Source organism: Meles meles, chromosome 15 (assembly GCF_922984935.1).
Source record: "Meles meles chromosome 15, mMelMel3.1 paternal haplotype, whole genome shotgun sequence".
NCBI classification, from domain to species: domain Eukaryota; kingdom Metazoa; phylum Chordata; class Mammalia; order Carnivora; family Mustelidae; genus Meles; species Meles meles.
The window spans coordinates 25,054,210-25,082,145 of record NC_060080.1 but is presented as its reverse complement, the minus strand read 5'-3'; the positions used below and the strand labels follow the sequence as shown (position 1 = coordinate 25,082,145).

The following is a 27,936-nucleotide window of genomic DNA, read 5'->3' as shown; positions in this document are numbered from 1 at the left end:
CAGCAACTTCATCTCCCTGCTCTCTCATTCATCTAAGGGAATGGCACAGAGCTGAGAAGTGGTCCCTCTGCTGGGCTTAGCACTCAGCTCAGGGGACGTGAGACCTCTTTGCCTTGGTCTTCTCTTGCCTTTCATTTCACAAGAAAGTAAACCCTGTGGGTGCAGAAGGGAGCCCAGAGGTTTGGGGACCCTCTCCACTTGGGAGTGGTAGGAAGTGGTGGTTCCGTGACGTCAGCCTGGAGAGTTCTTGGGCCTTGAGGCATCAGGCCAAGGGGATGCTGGGTATGGACGCTGGCTGCGGGCAGCCCGATCCTCCGCCAAAAATGCTACCAAGAACGCCGAGTAAGAACCCACCTCCCTCGGCCTCCTTCGGAATGACGCTCAGTGGCCAAGCAGGTACCAAAGGATAAATGCGCTGTATTACCATGAGTCCTAATGACAAACGCACGCAGTAGTAAGCACATGATAGATACATAGAATTTTCTCTATATAGTCTGAACATAGATACAAAATAAGTTATACTTGTTTCTATTTTCCATCACAGTAGGAGTAGAGCATACAAAGTGATTGGTTCAGTGGCCACAAAGCAAGCCAAGGGAGAGACCGTGAAGGAGGGCGTGGGGCACTGAGAATGGTGGGAGTGTGCCAAGGACACGGCTGAGTCGCCAGGGCTCCGGCTGGGAACCAGACCTCAGACCCCTCACGTTAGCCTTCTGAGCATTAGCACGAGGCCCATGCGATGAGGGCTGGAGGCCGCATTCGAGCTGGGACCATCCCGGCGCAAGCAGCCTCCCGCAGTCCAGCCCACCCTCCTGCTGGCGCTGTCGGACTTCTGTGATTTTAGGAACATTGGCTGCGTAGCCAGACGGCACGGTTTGCTTCTGGGATGTGACAGATGGCCAGACCGACGGCCCACCGAGTGCCGGCTGGCCCTCCTCCTTCAGCAGCCTGCCCCGGGAGGCGGGGTGTGTCCAGCTTACTCGGCTTGTCCTTGTGGCTGGGTGATGGCTAGCAATGCTGGGATCCTGTGAGCATCCCCGCAGCAGAAGAAAGGGTCTGAGTCCTCTCTCTGTGCATGTGACCTCTGGGACTTTGGGAAGGTCACCTCAAATCCTGAGTCTCAAGCTCCTTATCTGCAAAGTGTGTCGGGGGGTGATGTTTCCCTCTTAGGGGGATGGTGAGGGCCGAGTGGGATAATGGATGTGAGGTGCCTCCCAGAGCTCCTGGCATACGGGAGGGGCCGGACCAATGGCAGAAGAGTCTGAGCATCCAAACCTCAGGGCTGGGCGGAAAACACACGAACCTCACAAAAAACTGTGGAACAAAGCCACTTTGACTGGCTTTGAGTTGATGATTTCAGGCAATTTTTTTGCCTTCTTTCCTGCCAATTTGTTCTCTTTTCTCTCTGGGTCTGGGACTCTTTGACATGACGTAGGGGTAGGGTTCAAGGACTGGTCTCCACTGGCAGACAGAGTTGAGCCTGGGGAAGTGCACAGCTCAGGGCCCTGTCTCTTCAAGTCCAGACCTGGCCGAGGATGCTTCCTTCCACAACCCTCCACCCCCCACAGCAGCCCCTTCCCTCACATCTCTCAGCCTTGGGAGCATTGCTTCCCACTGGGAAGCCAAAGAGGGGGAGACAGTACCCGAAACAATGCAGTGCCTACTAAGCGAGAAGCATTTTCCATCTGCTCCAAGCCTGGAGGCAGGTGGGCCCCCTGTGGGTGAGCGAACTGCCTCTGCGGGAGGAAGCAGGTCTCTGGGTGGTGGGAGATGGGAGGGAAAGACAGATGGAGACCTGGGCTTGAGCCTGGGGCCCTGGGAGCGCTCCTGTGCTTCTATCAATGCCAAGAACTTGGAGATGTGTCCAAAGCCCAGCCTGGAAGCCTGGGGGTCCCTGCCCCTCTCTCAGCTGCAGTGCAGTTCTCAAGATCTGTGTGTGCGAGCGTGTCCATGTGTGTACGTGTGTGTATGTGTGTGTCTCCTGCCCTCCCATCTCCTCCAACCCCTGCCTGCTCTGAACCTCCTCCGCCCATCACTCGGCCACTTTCCTCTTGGACGGGGGCAGCAGGTGGGCAGGCAGCTCGTTGGGCAGCTCATGCCCTTCCAGCTTGACCTTGATGAGGTGGTTGGCCAGCGCAAACTCCTCGTCGTCCAGCATGCCGTCCTTGTCAATGTCAGCCAGCTTCCAGATCTTGCCCAGCACGCTGTTGGGCAGCTTGGAACGCACCATCTCCTTCTTGGCATTGGCCCCTGTGATCTTGCCGTCCACTGGCGAGAGGGTGTAGAAGATCTCGTCGTACATGGGCTTGTCCCTGGCCACCACCCACTCGGCGTCATCGATGCCCTCCCCGGCGCCCTCCCCGTAGCCGTGCCCAAAGGGGCCGTGCAGGGTGCCCTCGAATGCTCCGCCCTTCACCATCTGGACGGGCTGCTGCGTCTCCTCCTGCCGCACCAGCACCATGAGCTGGGCGATGTCGTGGGCCAGCATGTCGTCCACCACCTCCAGCAGCTTGCTTTTCAGGGGCTGGAATTTGCTAAAGTCCTGGGCCTGCAGCTGGTCCTGGGGGGAGAGAGAGAAAAGAAAGTGGAGATAGAACACCAGGGAAGGAGAGCTTTCTCCTTGCTGGGGATGCTGCCTTCTGCGAATGCTGGAATGTTCCCAACCCTGGAGGCTAAAAAAGCCGATCACAAAATAATAAAATAACTGAAAGATGTGAGAGAGGAGGAGAGAAAAACAGCACATTGGCTCCGGGTGGAATTTTTTGCAGGAGAGAACAGGTGCAGGGGCTGGGAGGAAAAGGAAATTGAACCAATACCGGTTGCTCCATCTCACTGGATTCCCTTTAATGCTCTGGAAGATAATTAAATGTCTCTTTCACTAGTTCTGGCTACTGAAGAGCGGTTCCTGAATGCTTTGGCCTCTGAGCCCCGGGCCTGTGCATCTTTCTGCTTCATCTGGGGCTGTTCCTGAGCGCCCCGCACATGTCTTACTGGGGGATCTCACTCCTCAGGGCCTCCCAGGGAAGAACATCACATTCTGTCCCCATTCAGGGAAGGAAAGACCGAGGCAGAGGCAACTGAACACCAATCATAATAGAAACCACAGCTCAAACCTAAACCAGTGATTCTTACTCAGGACATTCGTCAGAATTATGTGGAGAGAGTTGTCGACTATCTGCTTCACCCCTGGGGGCTCGGACACGGTAGGCGCAGGCAGGCATGCAGATTCCGTAAGGCCTCCCCTCCGTGCCTTCCCCCGACAGCCACTCCACCGGGCAAAAGGAATATGTTCCCGTTTGCACGTCTCTGCGATTTTCAGAGATCCCGGGTTTGGAACACCCAGCTCCCTGGCCTTTTCAGTCACAAGGTGAGAGCTCTCTGCTCCAGCCTTGGGTCTGGCCACAGCATCTCAGGACACTGGGTACAGGGGAAGCCTCAGGGACAAGCACATCGAGTTCACTGCAGAAAAATTCAGAAAACACCCACAGCTACATTTCAAGAGTGAGTGTTAGCTTGTGCATTTCTCATCTCCCTTCCAAGGCAGGGCTGAACCTGGGAGGGGAGTGGGGGCTGGGGGATGGGGGGTGGTGTGCTTTCCTCCTGCCCTCGGGGCATAACCTCCCAAGGTCCCTGGCACCTCTCCCAGCCTGTCCACAGCTGGGGTGTTTGGGGGGCTGCCAAACAGGCATCCTAATGTCTTCCGGGGGCACGGTGGATACCCCCGTCCCCCCACACATATGCCCCACCAGGTTGGCTGTTTATGTGACTGGTTCAGCGTCCCTAACAACAGATCCTAACATGGGACTGGCAAACAGATGAGAAGGTGAAATCATTTATAATGCAAAAGGATTTCTCCCATTAGAAATGGGGTCATATGGGGGCGCCTGGGTGGCTCAGTGGGTTAAGCCTCTGCCTTCAGCGCAGGTCATGATCTCGGGGTCCTGGGATCGAGCCCCGCATCGGGCTCTCTGCTCAGCAGGGAGCTTGCTTCCCCCCTCTCTCTGCCTGCCTCTCTGCCTACTTGTGATCTCTCTGTCAAATAAATAAATAAAATATTAAAAAAAAAAAAAGAAATGGGGTCATATGGATCCTTTCAAATGCTTTCTTTCCCCAGTGCTGGCTTGCAGATCATGCACTCTCAACAGAAGGAGGGGCCAGAAGTGGGAAGTATTCCAGGCCACAGCTGAGTGGCGAACCTGAATCATGTTAAAGTGATTCCGAAGTCAGTAACTGGCTCCCAAGTAGGTGGTTACAGGAATGAATGGATACACGAACGAAGGCGTACTTTGAACGTCTATTTTTCTCTCTCGCTCTTTTAGCCCATAAGAAACTAAAAATGCCTATTTGCGACTCCACTGACGTTCTAAACCTCCAGTCTTAAACTGAGAAACAAGTTACCAAGTCCAGGATCAAAATCAGCAACAGGAGCACAATCAATCTTACTATAACACCTGTTGGTATTTTAAAAAATGCCCTACTTCTTAGAAATCTTTTATTTTTAAATAATTATAGAACTATAAGATGTTGCAAAAACTGTGCATACAGAGAGGTCCCTGGTGTTCACTAGTCAGCTTCCCCCAGTGGTGACCTCTCACCAAATTGGACACTGCCTTTTGAGCGCATAGTCTGTGCCCAGCTCTGTGCTAAGCACCTTGCAAATGTTATCTCACGGAAGTTCATAACATCTACAAAGGTGGGTACTTCTGGAGCCTCAGGCTACAGAAGAAGAGACAGAGGTTCAGAGAGGATCCAGTTAGTATAGTCTGGTGGTTTCCTGCTTGGACTATGGGGACAGCTCTCGGCTCTTCTATTAGCATCTGAGTGAGCACCACTCTCAGAAAACTGCCAGCTATTAATTACAAAGGTTAATTACCTTTGTAAACCTCAGTTTGCTCGTCTGTAAAAGAGGATGAAAAGGTCTTCCTCAGAGGACTGTATTGGAAAATAACATGAGAAAGCGGGTGTTATGGCCTCTGGCCCAAAACAGAGGCCCAGGGTGTACCCCGAGGATGACAAGACACTAGGCAGACCTGTTTCCCCATGGCTTGTGTCCCACATTGCTCCCAAGTGGGGGCTCAGGGGTAAACGTAAACACTTGAGGGTCTGGAGACCCCATGTCAGGTGACATGTCATTTCGCATGGTATGGTGGGGACTTCAAGCCTGTGGTGGCCATGATGGGGGGCGGTTTGTACACTGGAGGTATCAGGCCCCAAACATCATGGATGCCCCTGTCTCACTGGGAGAACTGGGGCTCTGTGTTCTCCCCAGGCCCAGATAGGACACCTGCTGGCCAGTGGCAGTCCAGCAGGGAAGGCAGACCTGGGGCCATCTCCTCGCCTTCGGATTCTGGGTCAGCTTCCTTCTGGAGCCTCCAAGGCTGGCCTTCTCCATTGTCAGGCTGCTCGGCCAGCTCGCATGACATTGTCCCTTGTCCTAGAGCCCCTGAACCCCGATTACCTGCATCCTCTTGAGATTGGGAAAGTCCCCAGGTGAGATCTGGTGCTCCCGCTCGATGCGGCCATAAATCTCAGCCAGGTTGTTCACCAGCTCCTTCTTCTTATTCTCCTTCCCGAACACTGATGGCATCTCCTTCTTCAGGGAGCTGATGATGTATGCGTGAACCTGAGACACAGGGGCGGAGAGAAACCTGCAGATCCAGGCCTTCCCTCCATGAGGGGCCTCCCACCCACCTCTTCCCATGCATCCCTCCTCCTGCTGCTGCTACTTCTACTTCTGTCTCACCGCCTCGCCCTCCCCTGTGGCCTCCAGAGTGGAGCTGTTTTCCTAGATCACAAGGTAAGGGCGAGATTACGGGGAGGTTAAGGTCAAGGCAGTACTAGGTGTGGGAATACTGCTGATGGGGCTGGTGACGAGGGAGATGACGACAGCTAACATTTCCAGAGCTCTCTGAGATGCCAGACACTGCGATGGGGGCTGCTATGTTCCCTTTTTAACTTTATCCTCCCACCTTTTCACAGTAGAGTTGCGGAGATAGGCACAGAGACACCTTGCCAGGGCTGGGATCACAGCTGGAGAACCATGGAGGTGGCTCCAGTCTGGCCGTCTGGCACCCGGGCCTGAGACCATAACCACTAGGCTATCCCGCCCCCGGCTGCCTGAGTGGGGACAGCTGGTGCCCGCGACACAGGGGCTCTAGAAGGTTGTCGAGCAGGCAGGTGATAGCTCAGGGTTGTGGTCAGCGGCCCCCTGCTCTCGGTGCTGACCCTCCCCGCCAACCCCCGCGTCTCCCTGGCCGCAGCCTCACCTTGGCCAGCCTGGCTCTCTTGATGAGGTCGTTGAGCTTGCGCAGGGCGGCATTTCGGGGCAGACTCTGAATATCTCTGAACAGGTCCTGCTCCTCCGCCTCGAAGAGCTTCCGGTTGTCAGGGATGAGGAGCGGGTGGGACCAGAAGGAGCCGATGTAGACTCGGATCACCTCCGGGGTGTTCACGATCTTGCCCAGGGACCACATGAGGGCTCCGTAGACCCGCATTAGCTGCTGGGTCTCGATCTGATCCGCCTTGTTCAGCACCACCCGCATCTTGTCCTCGTGGTTCTTGAGGGCCTTGATGACCTCGGAGAACTCATCCGAGATGTCCAGCTTGTGGGCATCAAAGAGCAGGATGATGCGGTCCACCCGCTCGGCGAACCACTCGAGGACAGCCGCAAAGTCGTACCCTGTGGCAGAGGGATGGTCAGGAGGGGGGCCCTTGGGGCACAGGGAGGGGTTCGGGCAGAGGCAGCTGGCACGGCAGACACAACACGGTCTTGGGAGTCAGAGCTGGGTTCCGATCCCCATGCCTCCACAGGCTCACTGACCTTGAACACGTTACTCCGTGTCTCTGAGCCAGCATTGCCCTCGCCTATAAGGGGGCAGAGTAATAGCGCCTAATGCATGGACTTCCAAGAGCCAGATATACTCAGAGCCCAGTACGTAGTTGCTATTAACGCGATTACCCCACGTAGTCTTGTTCAGGCAGAGGGGTCCTCACCATTCAGGGATGGGGCTCAGGAAAGTGCTTCGGGGCCAGTCTCTGCCCAACAACAAAGTAGGGGCTCGGTCAGTGCCAGGGAGGGACTGTGGCACTGTGACTCAGCCAAGACCACCCTGTTTGTAGGAAGCAGCCCTGGGGGCATGGTACTGCTCTCCAACCCCAAGTTCAGAGCTTGCTCTGGTTAGCAAGACATTGACATCACAGCCTCATTCCCCTCCTCCCCACAGCACCCTATAAGAGAGGCAGGGTGAAGAGTCGTGCATGGGGCCATGTGGAGGGAGGGGGCAGAACTAGGATCAGAGCTCCTGTCTCCCCACCCCGGGTCAGGCCCTCTTACCACCCCTCCATGGGCTCAGGAAAGCAAAGGGGCCAGAGAGGCTGTGGAGAAAAGAAGCTCCTCCCCAACCCCAGCTCTCTCCAATCCCCGATGGCACCAGCCAAGCAAGAAGGGGCTCGGCAGCGAGGGCTTGAGGGGGAGTAGGGGCAAGGCTGCCAGGGTGGGGGCGGGGCAAGAGCAGCACCAGGTCAGTATCACCAGAAGAGGACAGCCTCTGGCCCGTTCCTGTCCCCTTGGCTAGGTGAGGTGCCCCTCGGTGTTCTCAGGATGTGCTCTGAAGGGGTCACCTGAGAGCACTGGCTTGGGAAGCCCACTTCTAGTTTCTGCTTGGCCAAAAACTTGCTGTGTGTTCTTGGGCAAACAGACTTCGTCTCTGGTCCCTGGTCTCTTTGCCTGTCAAAGCAGGGGGGTTGGGCTGGAAGATCTCTGAGCCTCCCTTCTTGCTTTGAAGACTAGAGATGGAGGGCGGAGAGCACGGCAGGATGGATGGTGGGGACACACAAGGAAGCCCTCGCAGGAGAGGGAGAAAGGAGGCTGGGGGCCTTTGTCTTCAACACCTCGGGGTGCCTGTGTGAAGTCTGCTTCTGCCTGAGGTCCAGCGGACAACTCCGGGAAGCTTTTCTGGGATTTTTATAAGCACAGAGACTTCCTATTCATCTTCCTGCTTTTGTGAATTCTGTGTGCTCTGACAGGTGCCGTCAAAGCGCAAAGTCAGCAACACCAGCGCCTTCTCCCCTCGTTTGGCTGTGAGAGCTCTGAGGATGGAGCAGGGAGGGCGTGGGCTTCCTCTGAAGCTCGGCCTCCTGCGCCCAGCTGGTTAGAACCCAGAAGCCTCCAGCACAGGTCACTGTGTCCGGGACTGGGCTTATACACATCCAGGAATGGGAGCATCTAAAAGGCATGGACTGGAAAAGGGCATGGGACTAGTTGGCTCATTTACTTTCTGTGTGGCCTTAGCAAATGTGAACCTCCGCTTTCTCAGCTGTACAATGGGGATACTAACACCTGACCAATGAAGGGTCTGTCATAGAGCCACAGCAATAGGATCTAAGAGCAGAGGGAGAGCCTGGATCGGTCTGGGGGGCTCTGCCTTCACTTCCAGGGCGACAGACCCCCTTCCCCCAGGTGGTCTCAGGAATGGCATGGAGACCTCCCAGCAGGAACCCCTCAGCACCTGCACTGGCACAAGGGCTTGTGATGTAGGAACTAGCAGGTGAAGGGAGACTCCAGCCCCAAGAGACTGAGTGGCAAAGCGAGTGACTAGAAGCCCGGGGCTTACGGGTGGCCAGTCTGCGGGCTCCCAGAGATCCGGTGTGCAGGCATCAGGCCCAGAGACCGGAAAGCCTGTAGGATCTGAGACTCTCCCCACTCTCCCCCCAGGCTCCAGAGGACTGGAAAGAAGCATTTCTGAGCAATGCCAGGCAGGAGGAAATCAATGAGCGGAACACAATAAGCCAAGCCACTCCTTGATCACCCCCCAGCTTCCTGCAGCGTGCAGGGTAGCGCAAAGGAGCCGATGGCACATTTCTTTGTAGTTCCAGCCACACCGTCCATCTGAGCTCCTCGGAGTCTGCACGCCAGGAGGTACACAGGGTGCACATGTCTTCCAGGGCAGGGAGGGGACAGAGAGCTTAGGGGCCAGCCAAGCTCCCATGGGTGGGACGGGAACCTCGACCCTTGCCTCCTGTCCATACTCCCTTCTCAGGCAGAGCCGTGTGTGAGGCTAGAGCCCAGATGCTGGAGCGTGTGAGAGGTCCCATCTCATCCCAAAAGCTCTCTCTCGAGATTTAAAGACATTTTAGCAAAGGAGAGATAAGAGTGCATCGATTTTCAAAACGTGGGAAGAGTTCAGATGACCGGGGGAGCAAATCACACTGCGTGCCTCCTAGAGGTAACGTTGAAAGTGGCCTGACAGACGTGTCACAGGCCTCTGAGGACCACAGGGCTGCCGGACAGCCTTCGTGACGGGTGTTAGGACCCCGCTGTTCCCGCTGCCCCAGCACGTGGTGCCCACACAGCCATAGGCAGGCAGCATAGAGTTAGGGCCCAGATGTCCGTAAGTGTGGGTCCCACTCCGATGAGTGTCCCAGGACGGGCCAGGGACATGAGGCTGCAAGGACCAGCTCAGACCCTCCAAAGCCCCTCCCAGGGGAACTGGAGGTGAGCGTCTGCCCCCATTCCACTCCCTGCACTCTTCTTGGGCAGGAGATGATCATGTGCTGCAAAGCTGCTACACTGGGAATCAGGAGACCTGAGTTCCCATCCCAGCTTTACCGCCTGGGCATGGTTTTTCCTGCTGTGGCCCCACTGAGCTCGCCTGTAAGGGAAGGGGCCCCCTTGGAGGGATGTGAGCACATGCCCAAGGGTGGCTTTTCTAGGGTGGGGCATGTGGGGATTTCCAGCCGAGAAGGAGCCAGGAAATATGGTTCCCAAGTGTGAGGACACTCGGGCTTCCGGAGCCCTCCCACTTTTGCTGCATCCTTGCTTCTTCCCAGTAATGAGTCTGGGGCTGGGCACACCCTGTCCCTTCCAGGAACTGGCTGCCTGCCCCTGTGCTGCCCCTCCCGGTGCATCTTCATCCAGAGACACGTGCTGGCCTGGGACGTCCGGGACTCAGGTTCCCGGATGTCCCCTGCTTCCCCTCTCCCCCTAAAACCCCCTCCCCCAGGCCTGGGTACAGAGGTCACACCCTCTCTAGGACCACACTTTTTCCAGCTCTAGCCCAAGGCTTGGGGGGCTCCTTCCCGTGAAGCCTGAGCCCGGGGGAGGCCTCGGGAGCAGCTCACTTTCCAGCATGTGGCACCCTGGGGTGCCCACGCACCCAGATTTGATAATGCTGCCCCTTTTTGCTGGTAAGCCACAGCACTGTGCCTGACGTGAAGCTCAGTCAATGGAGAGTGGGCTGGATTTCAGGCTCTGCACACCTCTGAACCTGGTGATCTCACGCAGAGCCCAGTGGCCAGACTCCCCTTGGGGCCCTGCCCTGACTGAGCTGGTTGGAGGTGGGGAAGAAGCACCAAATCCGTGTTGCAGCCAAACCCAGAGCACGGATGGCCCCAGGCAAGAGGCCATACAGAGAGCGTTGGGTTCTGTGCGTTCCCTTGTGTGTGTGTGTGGTGGAGGGCGGCGTGTGGAGGAAGGTAAGGGTGTGTGTAGATAAAAAGGTATATGTATGTATAGGCAGAAACTGGAACTGCCAGGTCCTCTGGCCAATGGTGAGTGAGGATGGGAGAGGCTCTGCACACTGGAAACTTTCCTGATACCTGACGGTGTCTGATGCCTTCCCATTCTCAGTCTCCTTGGAGTGTGGAGGGGGGGAAGCACTGCCCCAAGCTGGAGATACGGTGCAGGTGCCCAGCTCCCAGCCCTGGTTTTCATCACAGACTGCTCTTGTCTGCAGCTGCATTTATAGTATGAACTTTGGAAGGTAGAGAATAAACTGGCTTATGTAACCATTCATGGGCCCATCACTTCTAGAGGTCTGTGTGGGGTAGGAAGGGATAGGAAGGACAGGCAAGAAAACCAAGCACCCCATTTGCCAAGGGCAGCCCCTGAGATCCAAAGATGAAAGTAGGAGAGAAGATACAAGAATAGGAAAAGAATGGAATGGGACAGGAGCTGAGGAGGGCAAAGTCCCTGGAAGCAGGGCTGCCACACACAGCTGCACAGGCTGTGCACTGTACAAGCGCATGGGAGGCCATTCACATATATCACCCTGCCATTAAGCAACAGGGGACCCTGGCTGGCAGATAAAGGGGAAAGAAGGGAGCTCACTGATCTAGGCTCAGATGTGACGTCTGTTTCCATTATCATCTGTAAATCTCACAGTCATGGGATGGGTATCATCATCCCTTGTTACACAAGGGGACAGAGGCTCAGGGAGAAAATGTGACCTACTGGGACCCATCTAAAACCCAGGGCTCCGAACTCACAGTCCACTGCTCTTAGAGGCCCTAGAGGCCAGAGTCCTCTCTGGACCCAGCTGTCAGGCTGCAGGGCCTTGCAGAATGCCTCCCCCTCATCCCCAGGTGGTTCATATCGAGAAGCTGTGGCTCTCCTGAGTCTTCCTCAGGGAGACCCAGGCTGCCAAGTGTGAAACAGTAAAGCTCCTTTAGGTCTAAACTCAGGGGGAGCCCAGATGAACCTGGGGCAGTGGTAGCGAGGGGCCGGTAAGGAGGGAGGGAGTGTTTAGGGAAACACAGAGAAGCCAGACGGAGAGCCACCCAAGCCTCCCCTCCACAGGGTCAGGACCAAGCACCACGGTGCTCATGTAGGCTGGAAGGAGAGGGCAGGTGGGCCTCTATTCCCAGGGCTGTGGGTTCTCTGTCTCCAGACCAGCTCTTCCTCAGCCCCCACACCACCAGACAGCCCAGAAGTGGGGAGCCCAAGCCCAGGCTCCCCAGACTCCCTCCATCGGTGTGTTGCCGATTACATGGTGTGTTAACATGGGCCCCTCCTGACTGGCTGCCTTCTTTACCCCCTTGTCCCAGGTGTCCCCTCCTGAATGAAATGGGAGGAGGGAGAGGCAGAGCTTTCCTACTGGGGCCTGGCCCACCCTGCCTCCCTCCTGCTGTGAACACATCCTGGGCACAGGCTCTGTCTTTCCTGCACGACAGAACAGGGTCCTCAGGCCCCAGAGTGGGCTGTAGATCTGAGGGCCTCTCCCACTGTCTCCCTATCTACCTGCTGCCAGGCCTGGCTGTGCCCACTCACACAGCCATGTTGAGTCCCCACGGGGCCGAGCTGGGTGCTGCACTCCAGAGAGCTGCTCTCCTTGGGGAGGAAGCTGGGGCAGCCAGCAGGGGTGCTCATGGTGGCCCAGTTCTGACACCGCAGGCCTGTCCCCAGGCCAGCATGGGGGGCGCTTGGGCCTCCTTGGTACAGCCACTGGCCTGTTGCCCGTGAGGCAGGGGGCTCTCCTCCCTGGGGCCCAGGAGCCTGGGGTTCAGCGGGCCACACCCTTGGAGGAGGGGGCTTCCTGGCCCCACCACGATGGCCCAGACATGCCACAGGACAGATCTGGGCTGGCTGCAGAGCACAGGGGGCCAAGGGACATGCGGGAGGCAGCCGTCACTTAAGGCCACTGCCCAGAGAACCCTGCCAGTCCCAAGCCCGTCCCTCCCAGAGGCTGCCTTCTGAGTGCAGACTTGGCTCCAGCCCAGCTCCTGGCTCCAGGACTGGGGCGGGCGTAGCTTCATCTGCTCTGCTTGCCAGAGACACAGAAAGGGCAGGGGGCTACCCAGGGCACACACAGCAGGCTGTGGCCCGAGAGGCCCGGGTCAGGGGCCAGGAGTTGACTTGAGTTTTGGATAGCATCATAGATGCCGGAGCTAGAGAAGACCAGGGATGATGGTCTGTTTACTCACGTTTACTGAGCACTTGCTACGTGCCAGGCAGAGCTTGCTACGTGCCTCTATTATTTCTTTGAATCCTCAAACAACCTTACAAGGTAGATAGAATCATTTCCCCTTGTTGTACGGATACATCATTGAAGTCAAGAACCCTGCTCAAGTCACTCAGTGAGGACATGACGGAGGCAGGCTTAGCTCGCTGGCCGTCTGGCACCAGCAGTTTGTCTCCTCGCTGCCCTGCCCAGGGACCTCTCTGGTGAGCAATTGCCCCGTATCTGTCTGGAGAGATTTCAAAGTGCTTTCAAAGTGCTGCTGCATACCCAACTCCCCACTCTCACGCCCTGGAGCGTGCTCCCCATCCCCACGTTCCTGGGCAGGCATTCGCCCTCCCTGCAGACGGCAAGCTCCCCAGGCCGGGGATAGTCAGAACTGCAAGAAGCCAACCAGGGTCTGGCCCACAGCCGTGCCTCTTGGAAAATGAATAAACCCGATGAGGTAAGGCAGATGTTGATTTTTTCCAGGTGAGAAGACGGAAGCCAGCTGTCTCCTGAGCGACAGTGGACCCAAACTCTCCTCCAGCCCCCTGCCTAGGACTGTCCCACCCAGCACAAGAGGCAGTGACTGCTCATTAAGGTACAGCAAGGACCTGGGGTGGGGGGAGTGGTGGGGGGAGTGATGGGGGGAGTGGTCTATCTCATAGGCTGGAGGCAAGAGAACATACCAGAAAGAACACAGCACAGGGCCAGAGCCGATCCTAGCGGGAGCCTCGCTTACCTCGGCTGATCCTCTGCTTCTCCCCCGAGAGGATGCCCGGAGTGTCGATGACGCTGATGCTCTCCAGCACCGGGTTGGGCAGCTGGGCACACACAAACCTGCACGGGGTGAGAGCAAGCCCACACTGTCCACTTGTTGGCTCTCACGCACCCTCCCTCGTCCCAGCCCCACATGGAGGTTCAGAAGCCTGCTGCCTTCCAGTGTAGACGCCCAGGCTCTGGGCCAGACTCAGCCCCAGTACCAGGCCCAGGACCTTTGCGGAAGCTCCCTGGGTGACCCTGGGGCAGCCGAGGTCCTCCACTTGTAAACCCCTGCTGTCAGGGACGCTACCACGTCCAAACCTCGGTCTCCGCCCCCAAGGAGCCCAGCCTGGTGGGGAGAGGAGGTGTGTGCATGGGCAACCACGATATGAGGTTAAATGGGACCAGCACCCTGAGGGAGGTCAGTGAAGGGCTCAGGAAATCCAAGGTGGGGAGACGGCCTTCAGGGACGGCTTCCTGGAGAAGGAGGCAGGGGAGCTGGCCTTGATGAATGGCTCATGCCACCCAGGAACATTAATTCCGCTTCCAGATGCCCTGTGGTCAAGACTGCGGTCGAGTCGTCTTAAAGGAAACATTTCTAGGGTTACATCCTAAAGTCTCAAAATACAAACTGGTAAACCTAACTCAGGTCCTTCTAAATTCAAGCCTTCTCTCTTAGATGCCATTTTTGGTGAATAAGGCATCTTATTCTCTCAGGAGGTACACTGGGCCTCCACTGCCCAGTGAGGTGGCAGCAGAGACGGAAGGGATCGGAGGAGGCCAGTGACGCACAGAGGAAGGCATCAGTGAAGGCTGCCCAGAGGAGTGGCCAGTGGAGGGCGCTGCGTGGGGACGCGGGGCCCCTCAAGCCTCCTCGCAAGGGCCTTGGGAGATTGGGATTTTATATGAGGGCAACAGAAACCCATTTAGGCTGAGGAACATTTTAAACAAAAGAGTGACTCAGTCGGATAGGATGGTTGTCAGCGAGCCCAGTTTGGTCCGTCACGTGTGTGGGGGGGGGGCATGCCCCGTGTCCGGCGCTGGACTAGGTAATGGGATGGGGAAGTCCATGACAAAGCCCCTGTCCCATTGAGGCACGTGGCTTGCATTATTTCTGAGGCCCAACCTCATTTTAGCCCTTAGGCTCTATGGCCCACTCAAGTATTCTACGGAAAAGTCCTCATTTTGCTGAAGCTGGCATGACCTGGGTTTTGGACACTTGGTGACCAGGCGGTGATTGCATGGGGCTGGGGTCTGGGTCAGGGGCTGTGGTTGAAGTTTCCCCCGGGCTGAGCTCCTGGAGTGACAGGGGTAGGGAGCTGAGGGTGGGCCCCCCCGGAGGGGGACACCAGGTCATGGGACCCTCCCGGAGGGGGACACCAGGTCACGGGAGCCAGAGAGAAAAGGGGTCAGAGCAAGCTGGAGAGGGCCTGGCCAGGGAGGCAGGAGGAGGGCCAGGGAGCTGAGAGGGAACAGGGATAGCAAAGAGAGGAGGCATAAGGAAAAGGTGGAAAGTACCCGCTGCTCATCACCGAGAGGTCCGGTGACCTTCATGGGGCGTCTGTGATGGGGAACAGGGAGAAGTGAGGAGGTGATGTCCAGAAACTTGGCTGTGAAGGGAAGTGAGAACGGGGAAGAGCTAGTAGGATCCGCCGCGTGGGGCCTGGGGGGTGGGGGGGAGAGGCTGTCAAGAGGAGATATTCCCACGTGGAGGGGAGGGGCAGGGGCAGGTGCCGCTGTCACAAAGAGAAGGAATCCCCAAGGGAATGTCCCTTAGCTGCAGGCCGGCAGCACCTGTGGGGAAGGAAGGGGAAAGAGAGAACGCTGCTCTCCGCAGACGGGGGCGGGTGGCCTCAGCGCATGCACAGATGAAACCCCAACTCAGGGGCTCCAGGGATCCTGGCTTCCGTTTTCTCTAGAATAGGCGGCAAGGGCGTCTGCTGAAGGAGGAAGCTAAGGTGGTTGGAGCGTGCTTTTGCAACGGGACCTCTGGGCAGTACCAGATGGGAGTCAGATATCTGGGTGTGGCTACCATGGAGCTCCGCCCCCACCCCGCCCCACCCCCTCCTTACAGCGGACACGCCCACGCCACTCTAAACACCGCTCTGCTCAGTCTCTGTGTCCCCAGAGAATCGCTTAGCCTCACAGCACTGCGGAGCATCACAGCGCCGGGGGTTCTGCTCCCAGGGCTCCCGCAGCAAGCCTTGTTCTTTCCTTCCTCTTCGCTTGTTTTTTTTTCCTCCCAGTTTTCTCTGCCCGAAACCCTCCCCTTTCCCCCACGTTTTCAGCCTCATTTCACTCATCATTGAACACGCATGTCCAATGCCAACTTTTCCACAGAGGCCTCATCAGTCCTCTTGCCCTGGAGAAGGATATTTCCCTTACCCTGTTTCACAGATGGGAGAAGTGAGGCACGGAGACATTAGATAATCTGTCCAAGATCCATGGTGCTCTGTGGCAGGACTTTGACCCAGGACCACCCGATGCAGGAGCCCATCGTCTTTGCCTTTACTCTAAATAACTCCTATTACAGAAAGTCGTTCACACTGTTTAGGTGCAATGCCCGTGCAAGCTTGTGGTGTGGCTCCATCTAGCACAAGGGGATCGGGGGCAGCCCGCGTCCTGGTGAAGCAGAGTAATAAGGGGGAGGCGGGGTCATCTTGCCACACACTCCCTACAGCTTTCACCCCTCATACTGACCCAATGACCCTGATGTCTGCTGGCAGGGGAGGGGACGTGACCTGTCTGAGGTCACACAGTGAGTTTAGTAGGAGACGCTGTGCTCAAACTCAACCCACCTTCAGCCCTGGGTTCCTTCCACCCAGTGAGGACAATGTCCAGAAATAGAGAGGAGGCTTCCTCGACCTCCTTCCGGTTGGATGCAAATCCCCTCTGTAGTACGGCCGACCCCTGATCAACAAGGGGGTGAGGGGCGTCCATCCCCCATCCCACCCCACACAGTGGAATATTCGAGTATAAATGGACCCACACAGTTCGCACCTGTGTTGTGGAGCTGTCAACAGCTGGGAACGACACAGTACAGCCCTCTCTGCTTTACTAGAGGGAGATGCAGTTATAGGGCTGTGATTTAACCGGTGTACCCTTCCCAACTCCATGATCAGGAGGAATTGGCCCAGATTCCTGTATCCCTAATCAGTGGTGACCCGCTCAGTTACATTCCCAGCAAGAAAGGGACAATCAAAAGATTCTGGATATGAAGAAGGCAGTGAGCCTCCCAAGACCTCCTCTCTTCCTTCTCAAACTCCAAGAAGAAGAGAAGAGAATACTTAGGCTGTTTTCGGAGCACGCACCTGTTCAAGAAGGCGTTCCCAAAGGCGTTCAGCTTCCTGAAAGGTTTCTTAGGATCCACCACCAGGGCATTCCCAGGGACGATCCCCTCCACCTGTCCGTGCATCACAGCGATGAAGGAGTCAGTGGTTGGCTCGGGCCCAATCCTCATGCCGGGGAAGTCCTGTTCCAGGAGGTACCTGGCGGAAGGGAGTGCAGTCATCACGCAGGGTTCTGTTTGCAGAGCAAAGCCGTGCGGGCGGTGGGCCATGTGAGTCATGGCAGAGGGATAGAGGGACAGCAGTGACATTTCACTGCAGTGTCAGATTTCCATGGATGGGGAATCCAAAGACCTTTGTGAAAGAAGTGGGATATTAGCTGAGCTTAAAATACCTAATCTGTGCTTCTTGGTCTTTACCATTTTCCCTCCCTGAATCAGTCACTGGGGGGCGGGGAGAAGCAGGATTTGGGCTCAGCAACAAAGCACGGACTGAGACTGAATTCTGCAGAGTACAGCAGACTTGACAATGGCAGGTCGCCTGCTCAAGTACCTGCACGAACACAAGGTTAGAGGGAGACCATCCGGAGATACTGCTGGCTTGCCTTAGGTCTGAGGTCTGTATTTCTTGATCTGGTTAGTCAGCCATTTAATATAAAATATAGAAAGAGCTCCCACATCATATGGTGTGAAGGGCACACCATGAAAAGTCAGTCTCCATCCCAACTAAGACCGCGGGTCCCACCTCCAGCATCAGGACAAGGCTATGACCTGGGGTGGCAGGTGCCTCTCTCTGCTCTTCTCCAGGACTCAGCAAGGAGAGCCTGAGGCCACAGCTCCTCTCCACAGCCCCTTTTAGAAGTTTGCTTTTAGGGCAAACATGGTGAGCCAGAGAATGGAGAGAAGGAACGTGAAAGCCTCCGGGCCCAGTGTCCTCAGCCCCAGAGGTGCAGGCGAGCTACCATGCAGCTCCGGCTAACGGTGCCCAGCACCCCCGAGGCCTCGCTCTGCTGGCTAGGGGAGAGGGAGGAGGCCTGGCCACTGGTCCTTTCTAGGAAACCCCTCGCTGATTCTAAGGTACAGCCTGGGTTGCCAGCCTGCTCTAGACCAACCTTCCCATTTCACTGATAAAATCACTGACAGTAGCATTTCCACAGGCCAGACATTACACTACTCACTAGGAGAACATTATCTTCTTCAGGCTTCACGGTGACCCTAGGCACGGGTACTGAGGAAACCGAGGCGTAGTAGGGTTATGTGGCTTTCTCCAAGTTCAACAGCTAGTAGGGCAATGGGTACCCAAATCCCCATCCATCTAGCCCCAAGTCCTTGGCCCTTCAGCGGTCTTCTGTCCTGACAGTGAGCGGATCAAGGTCCCGCCGGTCAGGACAGAGCTGGGACTGGAGGCCACGACTCTAGGGCCTGAGCTCTCTGCCTGCCTTCAGCTTCCCCAGAATGGGCCTTGGTGCTCCAGCCCTGCTCTGCCTGAAAGGCAGGGAGCTGAGGAGACCCGAGGGGGTTTCTTACAGCTCATCGACATCCTGCTTGTGCTTCAGGAAGTGTTCTGAGCCCTTCGTCTACTCGGAGGCACAGGGAAGCCACAGTGGGGTTGCTATGGGCTCCCTCCCCAAGGAGCCGGCAGAGGGGCTGCTGCCCAGGACGTCCCCCCTACTGCACTGGAGGGTTTGCAGTGGCCCCGGGAAGCCCATCTTCCTCCAGGATGGCCCACTAATCCAGGAGTGAGGGCAGGATTTTTCTCCCCTTAGAGAACCACTCTGAAAGCTGGCACTTGGGTTGTGAGGAGAATAAAGGACAGCATGTCTGGCTTTCTCAAATACACCTCCTTCAGGGCCTCCGTGGAGGGGCAGGGAATCTCAGCGGCCCAGGACCAGCAACCTGTTTCTCTAACTATGAGGGATATGCCCTTCAGGAAGGAACCTCACGGCCTTCCTCCACGATGTGGGAGATTACAGTTCTGATTTCTTAAGCGCCTGCCATGGGCCAGGCGCTGTTCTAGACTTTCCAGGGATTATCTCATTTCATCTTCCCATCTCAGATGAAATACGATCCTTCTCGTGCAATGGGTCTAATAAGAAGACCCTCCTCATGGGATGTTCCGAGGGTCCAGTTACAGACCTTAAGCACTGAAACCAGTACCGGTCCCAAGACGACCAGTCATTGTAAAAAGGAGGAGACAGAGGACAACGAATGTGCCCCAGGACGTGCAGTCAGTGAAAAGCAGAGCTGGGATTCGAACCATGGCACTTGGACCTGAAAGTTCACACTCTGAACCATTATATCCACTGTCTCCTTTCCTGCCTCAGGTCCCTGGACCCAGGACATGGGAAACGAGAAGGAGGAGTGGGACAGGAAGGCCACAGAGGAGTATGGTTTGCCAGGAGGCTGGCCAGGGGCCAGGCCTTGGCGGAAAGTTGGGCTTCAGTGCCCACAGACCCAGGGATGTACTCATCTCCATAAACACCCACTGCTGGGGTTCACAGCTCAGTCTCCACGAGGGGGCTGCGGCACACAGAAGCGGTTGCTATGGGGGACCAGAGCAGGCCCGGGCCTGCTGGCTCTCCAAGGCCCTTCCTGGAACCTGCAGCTGCCTCGTGAGATCACAGCTGTGCCTGGGAAGCCCCATCCATTCCTGCCTGGGGTGGCGGTGGCGAGCGGGGAGGGGGGTGCGCACCTGTCCCGCAAGTGCTTGGACGAGGAGCCTTCACAGGGCCCTCTTGGCAGAGTGTGTGGCAAGTGTGAATCTGAGCCTGGAGCAGGGTGCTGGATGTCATCAGAGGCCTTGGGGACAGCTGACATACAGACGGGTGGAAAGAAACAGGCCCGAGACAGCCTCAGGAATGCCCAGCCTGCAGAGGGCCAAACACAGTGACGAAATATCTTCCTGACACGGGTGCCTCCGATGCCAGCCCTGGGAGAGACGCGGTGTACCAGCAGATGAACAAAGACGGACGCTTCTCAGCACAACAGGGGCCACTTTCCAGGACGCTCTGCAGTAACAGCCTCAGGCGGCCAAGCGAGCCGCCTCTTGGCCTCTTGGCTAAACCCACATGACCCCCAATTTGCTGACCACACATGGGTCTGGAGAAACACAGACTCCAACAAAGCTCCCAGCAGGTCTGGGGACACAGTCAGGCCGGGCAGAGAACCCCGGGCTTGGTGAATTCTCAGGGACATTTGGGTAGGGCTTACAACACCGAGGGCCCCCCTTATCAAAGCCACCACTGTGTCCAGAAAGGAAAAAGCCATTGAGGGATCTCATGGCTGCATCTCGACGGGGAGTGACACAGACCGCCTCTGTTGCCAGGCAAAAACATTCCCACAGCAGAGTAAAAAAAGAAAAGTTAATTCAAGCCTGGGTGGGAACAGCTGAGATGGGGACACACGAGAATGCAGAGGGACGGGCAGGCTGAGCACCCGCTGTGTGGCAGGTGTCCCTCCGGGCCCTTCCCCCAAATTCCCTCACTTCATCAGTCCCCGAAGTGCCAGGGGACGGCGGCATTACTCTCCCCGCTGCAGCTGAGCAAACGGACACAGAGGCTGCCCAGCTCTGCGGCCAAAGAACAATACTCAGAAGGCCCAAGAGTGGAAAAGATGTTGGTCGGCCCCCCTGCCCCCACCCCGGCCGTCCAAAGCAAAATTAATAAATACTCCACCATAATAACAGGTGTCAGGAAGCCCCACGCGTTTCTGATTTTTCCATGACGACAATTTTTCTTCACATCTTTTAAAGCAAATTATTTTCTAACATTTTCCTCATTTTTCAGTGTCCTGCTTGGCTGGCAATCTCGGCATGCTGCCTGCATTACTGGCGACCTAAGCACCCAGGAGAAAGGCGTGGGTGGGGCCAAGAATCTGAAGCCCGTTGGCTTCCTAAGTCTCTGCGTCCCCAGCAGCGGGGCCAGACCTCAGGCTGCTGCTCTTGGTCTGCATTTCTTTAGACCCTAAAGGCACAGGTCACTTTCTGCTCTGTTACAGGTATTTGTAACGTACACCTGTATCTTTGGTCTCTCCAAGCCTGGGGTTCTTAGCTTTGAAACAGGGTCAATACAATGATACTGGGGTATCTGGAGGGCCCAGTCCAGCTGTTGATTTCAGCTCAGGTCATGATCTCAGGGTCTTAGGATTGAGCCTGCCTTGAGCTCCCCGCTCACGGGGGTAGGGGGTTCTTCCTGAGATTCCCTCTCCCTCTCCCTCTGTCCCTTCCCCTGTGTGCATGTGTGCTCTCTTTCTCTCTCTCTCTCAAATACATAAAATCTTAAAAACCAAAATAATACTTGCCCTGTTGGGTAATACTTGTCTCAGGAGATTTTAGGGACACCGGGAAGCACCCCATAATCACAAAGTGAGCTAGGAGATGGGAAACGCTCGAAGGCCATGCTGAGGGTTGAATCGGCTCTGTGCTTCACAGAGCAGCCACCACTGTCCCTGGCGCCCAGCACAGGGACAAAGAGACCCCAGCACAGAGGAGACCCGCAGCCAGGCTGCCAAGCCGCCCACTAGCCTCCCCTTCCTGCACCCACCCTGCGACAGGCCGCCTGCCCAGTCCACCACCGACCCAGCACTGCCCACTCTCCCCGCTTCCAACTCCTCTTCCAGCCCTTGGTGGTAAAGGCAAGATTCTGGCCTCCCTCACACCCCTCCCTTTCCCTCTCCCCTACTGCGGTGGGGCTGGGTAAGAACTTTCCAGGCCCTGTACTCTGCTTAGAGAATCAGCTAGAAGGAGAAGAGTGAATGATGAAGCCCCAAGCGCCATGCCCGTGCTCCGTTGGTTCTGTCCCTTCCTAATCGGGAGAGAGACCCTACAAGGCGGTTGCAGCTAATCAGAGAGGCGTGTGATCAGCTGCAACTTCCTGATGAGGCCTCTTGGCCTGTACTATAGAGCCTGGACGCTGCTAAGCCAGCCTGGGTTCTTTCCATGGCCTTAATCCACTGTCAGTGGGAATGGGATGGAGGCCTTTCTCCAGAGGTCCCCTCCTGCTGTAAATGCTTCTCCTGATGGCCTCCAGACACCTGATGTTCAGGCAGATCTGAAGCCAGACCTGAGGCAGGTGGACCTGCTCCTCAGCCCAGGGCCATCTGCTCCCTTGAGTAACATTTAGGCCTTGTAGAGGTGGGCAGGGTCCCCCACACAGGGACCAGCAGACCACAGCCCTGACTGGAGAAGGACATCTACTGACCTCGCTCAGCAGGAAGACAGGAGTGAGGCGTGGAAAGGGACTATGGCTGGCACGGCAGACCGTGCAGAGGTCAGCGGGTCTACCCGGAATGGTGGCCCCTTTCCCTAGTCCTTTGGCTTTCTAGAGGGTCACCTTTCCATGGTGGAGATGCTGTGATGCCGGGGATGAGGCCTGGGCAGGGGGGACGTGGGGGTTGTGAGGAAAGAAGGCACAACCCAGCCAAATGCTGACTCACCTTTGTGGGAGGACCAAAAAGCTTCCTGAAGAAGTGGGGGAGGTCCGAAGGGCCTGCTGAGGGCCCCCACCCCCCCCCACCTCAGCCCGTGCTCACACCTTAGAGTCTGAGTCCCATTGTAGAAGGGCCTCGGGTCCTCACAACCAGCCCAGACCTCCCTGTGGAGGCCCAAGCAGCTTCGCTCTGGCAACCCCAGGCCCTGGGCAACTCCATCCCCTGGTTCTCTACTTCAGCTCTGCCTCGGCCCAGGTGTCCCTCCCAGCCCACCAGAGGGCTCGGGCCTGCCTCAGCCCCTGGGGCCGGCTGCCATGCACCTCGGTGACCCGGGGGCCAAGCTTGCAAGGGAGTGGGGGGGGCAGGTGGGAAGGTTGGAGGCTGCGGGCCAGTGAGAGGAAGAGTGAAGGGAGGACAGAGCAGAGGCTGGAGGAAGGCTGCCAGGGCCAGAGGGACACAGAGCTACTGTGTCTGAAGAGGCAGCCTGTGTGGAGGGAGCAGCCACCACAGGCCAATTGATTGTTTATTTTATTACTGTCAGTTGCCGGGCCAGGGAAGTTATTTCAGGCAGAGATCGTAGCCCATTAATTAGTTATTAGAAGAATGTTCTTTTCTGCATGTTCTTCCTGAGACAAGAAATAGACGTTGTGGCAAGTACATATAACTGAAAGTGTATGGGTACTCAGGAGGCCAAGGGCCAAGGGACAGGAAATGAAGAGGCAAGTCTTCGTTTCTCAGGGAAAAGTCCCTCATAGGTCCAGGCCCGGGACAGGGCAGGAGTTGTGAGTATCACCGTGCTTGAGGCAAGCAGTAGGGGTGGGAGAGGCAGGAGGTGCTCTGGGCTACCCCAAGGGGGACCTTCTTCACTCTGGGGAAGGGGCCTTGTATCAACCCACTCTCTTGGAAAGCAACTCAGAAATAGGATTCTTAACACCCAAATTAAAAAGTAGAAACATTTGAAAAACACAGCGAAATGGTACAACCTTGGTCCCAGTGATTTCACTTCTGGGAATCTCTGAGAGAACAGTCCAGCATGTGGAAAAATATTATGCATAGAGGTATTCGGAGTGATTCTCCAATAGCAAAAAAAATTAGAGAGGGCCCAAAACATTCAAAAGAAGTGGACTGGTTAACAAATAATTACATGTACCTACAGAGAAGCATCATGTGGTTCTTAAAAATAATGCTTACAAAGATTTTTAAAGTCACAGAAAAAATGCTCCTTCTCTAAGTGAGATAAATTAGTATGCAGAATTACATTACGGCGTGACCTCAATTGTGTTATAAAATAGCTAAAAAATACTGGAAAGATAAACATTTATCATATAAAATATATAAGTATCTCTATCTGTCTATCTATATGATATTTAAAATGATTTCCCCTGAGTTGTGGGCTTATGGGTGATTTCTTTTTTCTTCTTCCTCAAATTTATTCTCGCCTACAATTTTCAGTGGGGGGAAAAAATAGCTGGTTAGTGGGTTTAAAGAAAAGGAGGAAAATATGTCATTTGGTTTTGGAGGGCTTCCCCATGCTCCAACCCCTCCCACCCTGCTGATGCGCTCTCCCTGAAAGTGGAGGGCTTTTGATGCGGGAGCTAAATTCAGTTACTACACAAGTGGGGAGGGAGAACTCTTGTACTTGGAGGATAAAAAGCGAGGGATCTGCCTCTCTGGGCCTTCCTGTCTCCCTCAGATAAGGAGTAATCTATGGGTACTCAACTCTGCCACTCTCTTAGACCCAGTAACAGCCAGCATGACTCAGGCAAAGCCAGGAGAGCGTCTCAGGCAAGAGGTACTTAAATCTGTCTGCCGCTCCAGGATCCTGCCCCTGGAGACACTCGCCTTTCTCCACCTTCCCTCCCATTCTGTAAACACCTCCTGGGAGCCTCCAGTAGCTCGGACCCCAGGCAAGGCCCCCAGGGAGCGAAGGCACAGTTGTAAGCTCTGTGTGCTGCCTAAGGAGAAGATCTACATAATGTTCTAGGACTGAGAACCCAGGTGTGTCCAGAGGGTAGGGAGGGCCTGCACAAGGGCACGAGCCATCAGTGAATGGCCTGAGCTTCTGGTTGGGGCACAAACCAGGCCAGCTGGAGGACAGGGATTACAAAGGAAACCTTGTACAGAACCTAGGGAATTCAGAAGTGCCTTTGGCAGTGACGGGTGCCTAATGAACTAAGGGAAACGGATTCAATCAGGGCTTCTTGCTCTAAGATTCTATGTAAATTTGTGCATTTTTGCGTATATGGATGTGTATTTTTCTAAAGATAGGGCCACAGCTTTTGACAGCTTTTCAAGATTTTTCGAAGGCTATATTAACCTTTTAGATCCATTAGAGCCCTTGTCGTTCTTACAACACAAGGTATCCAAAGGCAGGAGCTCCCCACACCTTACCGCGGGTCCCTAACTTCTTTAGAAATCACTCAGCCCCCCATAGCCGCTGAGTGCAAGGCTGTCCACCCGACAAAGGCAAGGCCGATCTGGTGTTCTGTTCAGACATGACATGTTAGCATGACGCAAGCCCTGCTCCCAGGCAGCTTGGGTACAAGCTTGGTGTTAGAGAAAATTAGTATCTAGAAAATCAGTAACCAGACTGTTAACTTTCCTGCTCCCCTTGCCAAACAAAGCACAGTGCTTTGCATGTCGCAGGTGCTCAGGTTGTCAATATTTGACCAGAATGGAAACAAGATTTGATTTGAATGGAAACAAGAGCACCCTGCTTCAAAACCTTCTGCCGGAGATGCGCACCACTGATTTTGGGGGACCACCGCCCCCATTGCCACACTACAGGAGTCTGACTCAACAGAGGGCCACGGAGCACCTGCAGCGGCTTGGCAATGGCTTTGAATGAGGCCAGAGGAAACTGCCTGGCCCTGAGGGTCGTGTGGGACTGAGAACTGGAGAGAGGACTGTCCTGAAAAGATGGGAAAGATGGTCATCACTCTGGTGGACGATGTACGGACCTCTCTGAGTGCAGGGTGGGCAAGCTGACCCCTTGAGGATCCCTCTAGCCCTAGGATTCCATTATTCACCGGAATAGATGACTCATGCTCAGCGCCATGGGCATTTAGCCAAGCATCTCCTCCCATGCATTTCAGCATCCCAGGTGGGCCTCCTCCTCAGTTACACGGCTTTGGACAGTCACTTAACCCCACAACACCTCAGTCATCTCACCTGCCAAGTCAAGGGGCTGGCTGACACCATCCCCCATGTCCCTTCCACCGCTAAAAGACTAGTTAAGGTTATTACTGAGACATTAAGATCAAACAAGGGAGAAGAAAAAAGCATTCTGCTTCTGACACTGCTTCCGTCCAGTCTCTATGTAGGAGCTCTGGTCAGAGAAGGAAATGGACAAAAAGAAGGACACATGACACTGCCCTAGCCTACGTCCTCTGCTGCAAAAGCCCCCACCTGAGTGGCTGGGCCTTTGAAAAGGCAAGGGAGGTGGTCCTGGCCATGAACAGCTTGCCCCTAAAAAGCGAGGGTGTGAGGCATCCCCAACCAGTTTCAGGTACTCTTGTGACCAGGAGCTTTCTCACCGGGCCTCCTGGGCCTCAGTTTCATCATCCATAAAATGGGGAGAATAGAACGGCTCTGAACTTTCACGCTTGGAACCAACCTCTGGAGCCAAGGGCTAAGTCCAGCAGAGAGGCACTAGGTAGGAAGTGGGGGGAGGGACCAGCAGTGAGATGGTGGGGTAAGCTTTGGACACACAAACACCAGAATGTCTTCAGCGCCTCCCAAGGAAGGCTTCCCGTGTGTCCCCAGGCAGGAGGGGCCACCGGGTCTGAACTGAGGCCCTGCGCACTGGGCGGCGGGGTGGGCTGCCAGGGCCCCGGGCCGGCTCACCTGATGAAGGTGGTCTTCCCAGTGGAGTACTGGCCCACCAGCAGGACCATGGGCTTGTTGTCGAAATCGGCATCCTCCAGGGCGGGCGAGTGAAACTCGTGGAAGCGGTAATGCTCTTCCAGGGGCAGCAGCTTGGTCTTGTAGAGTTTCTTGAGCCCCTCGCTCACCGTCTGGAAGACCTCGGGGTCCTTCCGCCGGCGGTCGTCGGAACCCAGCCAGCTGAACATCGCGGCCACCGCTCGCCCCCCGCGCGCAGCCCCGCGGCCGGCGCCCTCGGCTCCCGGGGAGGGGAAGGGGCCCCAAAGGGCCGGCCCGCCGCTCCGAGCCGCGCCGCCGCCTCACCCGAGCGCCGGGCTCGGCCGCACCATGGCCGGGCGCGCGGCGCGGGGGGTCCCTGGGGCGGCGGGAACGCGCCCTGCCCGAGCTCCCGGGGCCCGGCCCAGCGCCCCCGCGAGCAGCCGCGGAGGCGGGGTGGGGAGGAGAAATAATCCGCGCCGGGCAGAAGGGCTGCGAGCTGGGAAATTCAAGTCAAACCTGCAGTTAAAGTGCCAGATGCCGGCGTGCGATGCCGGGTCCCCGACCTTTCCCTGCCGACCTCTCCTGCCCCGGCCCGGGTGCCGCGAGGGGATGCTGCGGCTTTGCTCCTGCGCGGCCGGCCGGCTCGGGAGAGGCGGCGGCGTCGTCGCCCACCCCGCGGACAGCTCAGCATCCGCAGCCGCAGCCCGCAGCCCGCAGCCCCAGGCGCCGGTTTAAATGCCAGCCGTGCAGGAAGCGGGCTCGCGGAGGAAGTCCCCGAGTACTGGCAAGGCCGGCCCGGCCCGTCGGTCCCGGCGCCGGGAAGCTGAGCAGGGCGCCGCCATGTGTGTGGGCAGGCGCGGCGCTGGGGACCGGCGACCGCAGCCTGGGAGGGAGGGATGCTGAGTCCGTGGGAGCGCTCCGGTATTTCACTCCCGGCCTCTGGAGGTTTGGTTTGGGAACAGCGCCCTCTCAGGGACAGCTGTGAAGACAGAGCTGACCTACTCTGCCCTCTTGCTTTTAAATGGCTTTTCCTTTAAGTTACTGGGGCCAGTTCCTCAGGAAGACAGGTGCTCTAGCATCTAGGAACATTTTCCTCGGGGCATGGAGAGAAGAGTCCAATATCAGGACTCTCACAAAATGACCAGAACTGTCACTACCCAAACTTTTTGCTTGATCTAGGGTGAAGTCAAAACCATTCTCATTCATTCATTCATTCATTTATCCATTCCTTCCCGTATAACAAAACAAAACAAAACAAAACAAGGAAACGTCCACAATGGTGAGTGGGTGTTACGGGGCAGACACAGTTATGGTGACTGTGGATACAAAGTAAATCACAAGGATGAGAGCACAGGGATTCCCTTCCAGGAGCTCCGTTATGGGTGAGCCCTAGGGAGGAGCCAGGAGCAGAGGGCCATGGGTGCACTGGGGAGGGCGGGGGGGGGGGGGAGACATTCTTTTGGTCTGTATAAGGCTTCCCAGAAAGCATGACTATGTGCTGGATCTGAAATGATCACTTCTTAGAGAAGCAGGGAAGATGTTCCAGGTCGTGTACAGGGCATTTGCAAAGGCTTGGGAAGACGGACGAAGAGTAGATAATTTCTAGCTAGAGTATAGGGTTCAGGATGGTAGAAGGGAGTGAGCAAGGCCAGTGCAAAAGGCTTTGCTTGCCAGAGAAGGAGTCATATAGGAAATAAGGAACCAATAGCACTAATTACTGGTAACTGCTGACATTAACCAAGCGCTCAGTAGAAGGAAGGGGCTGGGCTAAGCTCTTGGGGAGCGAGTTCCTGTCACCCTTCACGACAGCTCTGAGACAGACCATATTCTTTCCAGCGCAGCACCAAGGAGAATGGCGTGGGAACAGTTGGGCCACGTGTA

At 56.1% G+C, this 27,936-nt stretch overlaps 1 protein-coding gene across 1 annotated transcript; it reads right to left on the bottom strand.

Annotated features, from left to right (window-relative positions):
• Positions 1 to 397: 397 nt before the first annotated feature.
• On the bottom strand, positions 398 to 26,939 carry EHD3 (EH domain containing 3). Its single transcript, XM_045979538.1, has 6 exons — positions 26,038 to 26,939; positions 16,790 to 16,966; positions 13,459 to 13,556; positions 6,267 to 6,679; positions 5,459 to 5,623; positions 398 to 2,560 (listed from the first exon to the last, which is right to left on the bottom strand). Exons 1-6 carry the CDS (start codon positions 26,262 to 26,264, stop codon positions 2,033 to 2,035), a joined length of 1,608 nt encoding a protein of 535 aa, XP_045835494.1. The 5' UTR covers positions 26,265 to 26,939; the 3' UTR covers positions 398 to 2,032.
• Positions 26,940 to 27,936: the final 997 nt, after the last annotated feature.

Excerpts from the sequence above, each read along its gene's own strand:
- EHD3 (XM_045979538.1), bottom strand. The coding sequence starts at position 26,264 with ATGTTCAGCTGGCTGGGTTCCGACGACCGCCGGCGGAAGGACCCCGAG. Across the intron at positions 13,557-16,789 it reads GGGAACGCCTTCTTGAACAG|GTTTGTGTGTGCCCAGCTGC; the intron begins GTGCGTGCTCCG and ends CACCCCGTGCAG. Across the intron at positions 2,561-5,458 it reads CCAATCTCAAGAGGATGCAG|GACCAGCTGCAGGCCCAGGA; the intron begins GTAATCGGGGTT and ends CTCTCCCCCCAG.